General features: G+C 68.9%; 1 protein-coding gene across 1 annotated transcript; it reads right to left on the bottom strand.

The window, feature by feature from the left end:
* Nucleotides 1–589: 589 nt before the first annotated feature.
* MRGPRG (MAS related GPR family member G) lies at nt 590–2,973 on the bottom strand. Its single transcript, XM_037135258.2, has 2 exons — nt 2,897–2,973; nt 590–1,484 (listed from the first exon to the last, which is right to left on the bottom strand). Exon 2 carries the CDS (start codon nt 1,448–1,450, stop codon nt 590–592), a length of 861 nt encoding a protein of 286 aa, XP_036991153.2. The 5' UTR covers nt 1,451–1,484; nt 2,897–2,973.

Raw genomic sequence — 2,973 nt, 5'->3', positions numbered from 1 at the left:
GAAAGTTGGAGATGGGGGTTGGGGCAAGAGCACCTTCCAGGCAGCATGGTGTCCAGTGCACTCGGTCCCTCTTGGAGCTGGAAGGTGTGAGGGAGAAGGGGAGCCCCGCCCTCGCTCTGCAAAAGGACTTCGGGATGCATCTGGTGGGGAAGCAGCGCCCCCTGGTGGCCAATGAGGATCCTGCTGGGAAGTCTCTCGGCTGTGGCCCTTTGCGGGGCCGGGGCGGGGCGGGGTGGGGGGGGCTGGTTCCGGAACTTGTGGCCAGGCAGGGCAAGGTTCTCTATGACTCTGTAGTGCAAGAATCGGCTGCCGGACCTTAGTGTGTGCTGTGCAAGGACAGGCCCCGACGTGGGCCTGGAGGTCACCTCGCATCCCCCCCCCCCGCCCCCTCTCCTGGATCCCTTGGAGGATCCCTTGTGCTTCCCTCTTCCTCCGGGGGGGGCTCCCCGAGGGGGGTCAGGACCATGGATGTCACTCTGTCCTCAGCCCTTCGGTCTCAGAGCACATCAGCTGGGGCGAGGTGGGGCCTGCCAAGGTCCCAGAGGTGTTTGGCCTGGGTTGGTGGGCTGCGTGGGGAATCCAGGCACCCCTATATGGCACCCAGGGGCAGGGACAGCCCCCCGGCCCCCAGCTGGACCCCGTCCCCCAGAGCCCTCTGGAGAACCACCCGCAGCGGCTGGCGCGTCCCTGGCCGCCGGCCGACTGTGAAGTAGATGAGGGGCCTGGCGCTCGCGTGGACACAGGCCAGGAGGGCGGCCAGCGGGTGGAACGCGGGCAGCAGGAGGTTGAGGAGGGGCCTGAGACTCCAGTAGAGGACGTAGGGCAGGCCGCAGAGGAAGAGCAGCAGCCCAGAGCCCAGCACGACGCTGTAGAGCCGGGGCCGCGGGCGCTGGGAGCAGCAGGCCACCCAGAGGGCCAGGACCAGGCCGGCCCCGCAGGCCACACAGGCCAGGGACAGCAGCCAGGTGATGCTGACTGCGTGGTAACGCACGCAGGCCCCCAGGCGCGTGCCGCCGCGCAGCAGGCCGCAGGCGTTGGCCGGCAGCAGCACGGCCGGCGGCGTCAGGGCCCAGAGCAGGCCGCACACGACACCGGACGTGTGTCTGGGGCGGTGGCCCTCGTAGCAGGCGGGGAGGACCTCGGACAGGCACAGCTCCAGGCTGAGGGCCGCCAGCAGCCAGAGCCCCGCGGCGAACCCCAGGAAGGTGATGACGAAGTAGAGGGTGTCCTCGGAGCCCAGGGCGGCCCGGACGATGGAGAAGGCCACCTGGCAGCCGAGGAACAGGAAGTCCGCGGCGGCCAGGTGCAGGACGTAGACGGAGAAGGGGCCCTTCCTGATGTGGAGGCCCAGGTGCCAGAGCACCAGCCCGTTGCCCGCCAGGCCCCCAAGGCCGACGGCCAGGGTGACGTAGAAAACCACGCTGGTGAAGGTCGTCCAGAGCCCGAACATCCTGGCCTGCGTGCGGGGAGGTCGGCGGCGCCGCCTGGGAGGAAGTGACAGGCAGCACTGCTGACTGACATCGAGCGCCTGCTGCGGGGGCGGGGCTCAGGGGCATCGCCTGGGCTGGCAGGGTGTTCCTGGCCCTCCCGCCTCACCGACCTCTTTGTAAGAGGAAGACTTGGTAAGACGTGCCTGATGTGTCCTGCGGGTGGGCACCCCACTCCCCCGACTCCTTCACCTGCTTCCCGGACACCCCGCCCCCAGCTGGTCCTGTCCGCCATGTGCCAGAGGTTTACAGGGCCCTGCACGATGAGATGTGGGGCCTCAGAGGCGACAGTTCTCTGCGGACCCTCAGGGACCACCCACGTAGGGACCCCTTCCCTCCTCCGTCAGGGACTCTGCAGGTGGAGGGGCTGTGGTCACAGGTTCCGGAGCCCTGGACCCTCTGGGGGGAAAGCTAACACAAGGGTTTGCGGTCCTCAACTTCCAGGACCGAGCGCCCAGGGGTCCTGCTCTGGTCCCGGTGGGGGCCTCACTCGGACGTTCTCCCAGGGGAGAGAGGGCGGCTCCGAGTGAGGTCCGGCAGGGCAGAGGGGCGCTGGGAGCAGCCCTGCCTTTCCTGTGCCCACACCCAGGATCCACACTGGCCCTGGTTCTCAACCGTCAGGGTTCAGTGGGCTGGGGGGGCTCATTGGGAGCTCGGCACTGAGGCAAGGGGTGAGTGGAGGGGAGAGCTGGTGACAAGGCGAGGGGGACAGAGCTCCGAGACGGACACAGAGAGGGACAGAGAGACAGACAGCTGGGCAGGGACAGGCAGAGAATGGCAGGGAGGGGCAGTGGGAGAGGCCTGGAGACATAGACCGAGCCCACCTGGAACGCGCCTGGGGCCGCCTGGCCACCTTTGCTGGGCTGTGCCCCGCCGAGCACCCTGGTCCCCTCCCTGCTTACCGGGTGCCCCCTTCTCTGAGGCCCTGAAACCCCCCAATCTGGCTCCGAGCCCCCCGCAGCGACCGCATCCGAAGTGGTCTGGTGGCTCCTTTCCCTGGGGCTGGCTTGTCCCCAGGAGAAGCTGTCACCTGGCCCCGGGGGCCTTGCCCATGACAGCGCCTGGCGCCCCTCTCTTGGGGCTCCAGGTGGCCCGGTCGGTCTCTGGTGTCATGAGGTGACCGTGACGAGCCTCCCCTCTCTGGGCCTCAGTTTCCCCAGTGTGTCCGGAGGGAGCTGCCCAGACTGCTGGGCTGTTCTGGGGTGGGGGTGGGGGCTGTGCCCCTGGAGCGAGGCGAGGGAGGAGTAGGGGGGCCAGCGGTCACCAGGGCTGGCAGGTGGACACACTGTCTCCACAACCAAAGGAGGACCCAAAGCCCTGGCTTTACAAGCTGCCCCTCGGTCAGCTCCCCACCCCAAGGCGCCCTCCCGACGGATGCTAGCCCGTGCCCAGTCGTGCCCAGGGCCCACCTGGGGTGCGTGGGGTGGCCCCTCGCTGCGGGAGCGGGTAGGCCGGTGGAGGGGCCCTGAGCCTTCCCGACCGCCGC

The sequence above is a fragment of the Artibeus jamaicensis genome, unplaced genomic scaffold, assembly GCF_021234435.1.
Source record: "Artibeus jamaicensis isolate MK-2021 breed Jamaican fruit bat unplaced genomic scaffold, CSHL_Jam_final contig_3109, whole genome shotgun sequence".
Taxonomy (NCBI): Eukaryota; Metazoa; Chordata; class Mammalia; order Chiroptera; family Phyllostomidae; genus Artibeus; species Artibeus jamaicensis.
Note: the sequence above shows the minus strand (reverse complement) of the source record. Positions and strands in the feature narration are given on the sequence as shown.

What these genes read in the sequence shown, in the direction of transcription:
- MRGPRG (XM_037135258.2), bottom strand. Translation starts at nt 1,450, where the DNA reads ATGTTCGGGCTCTGGACGACCTTCACCAGCGTGGTTTTCTACGTCACC.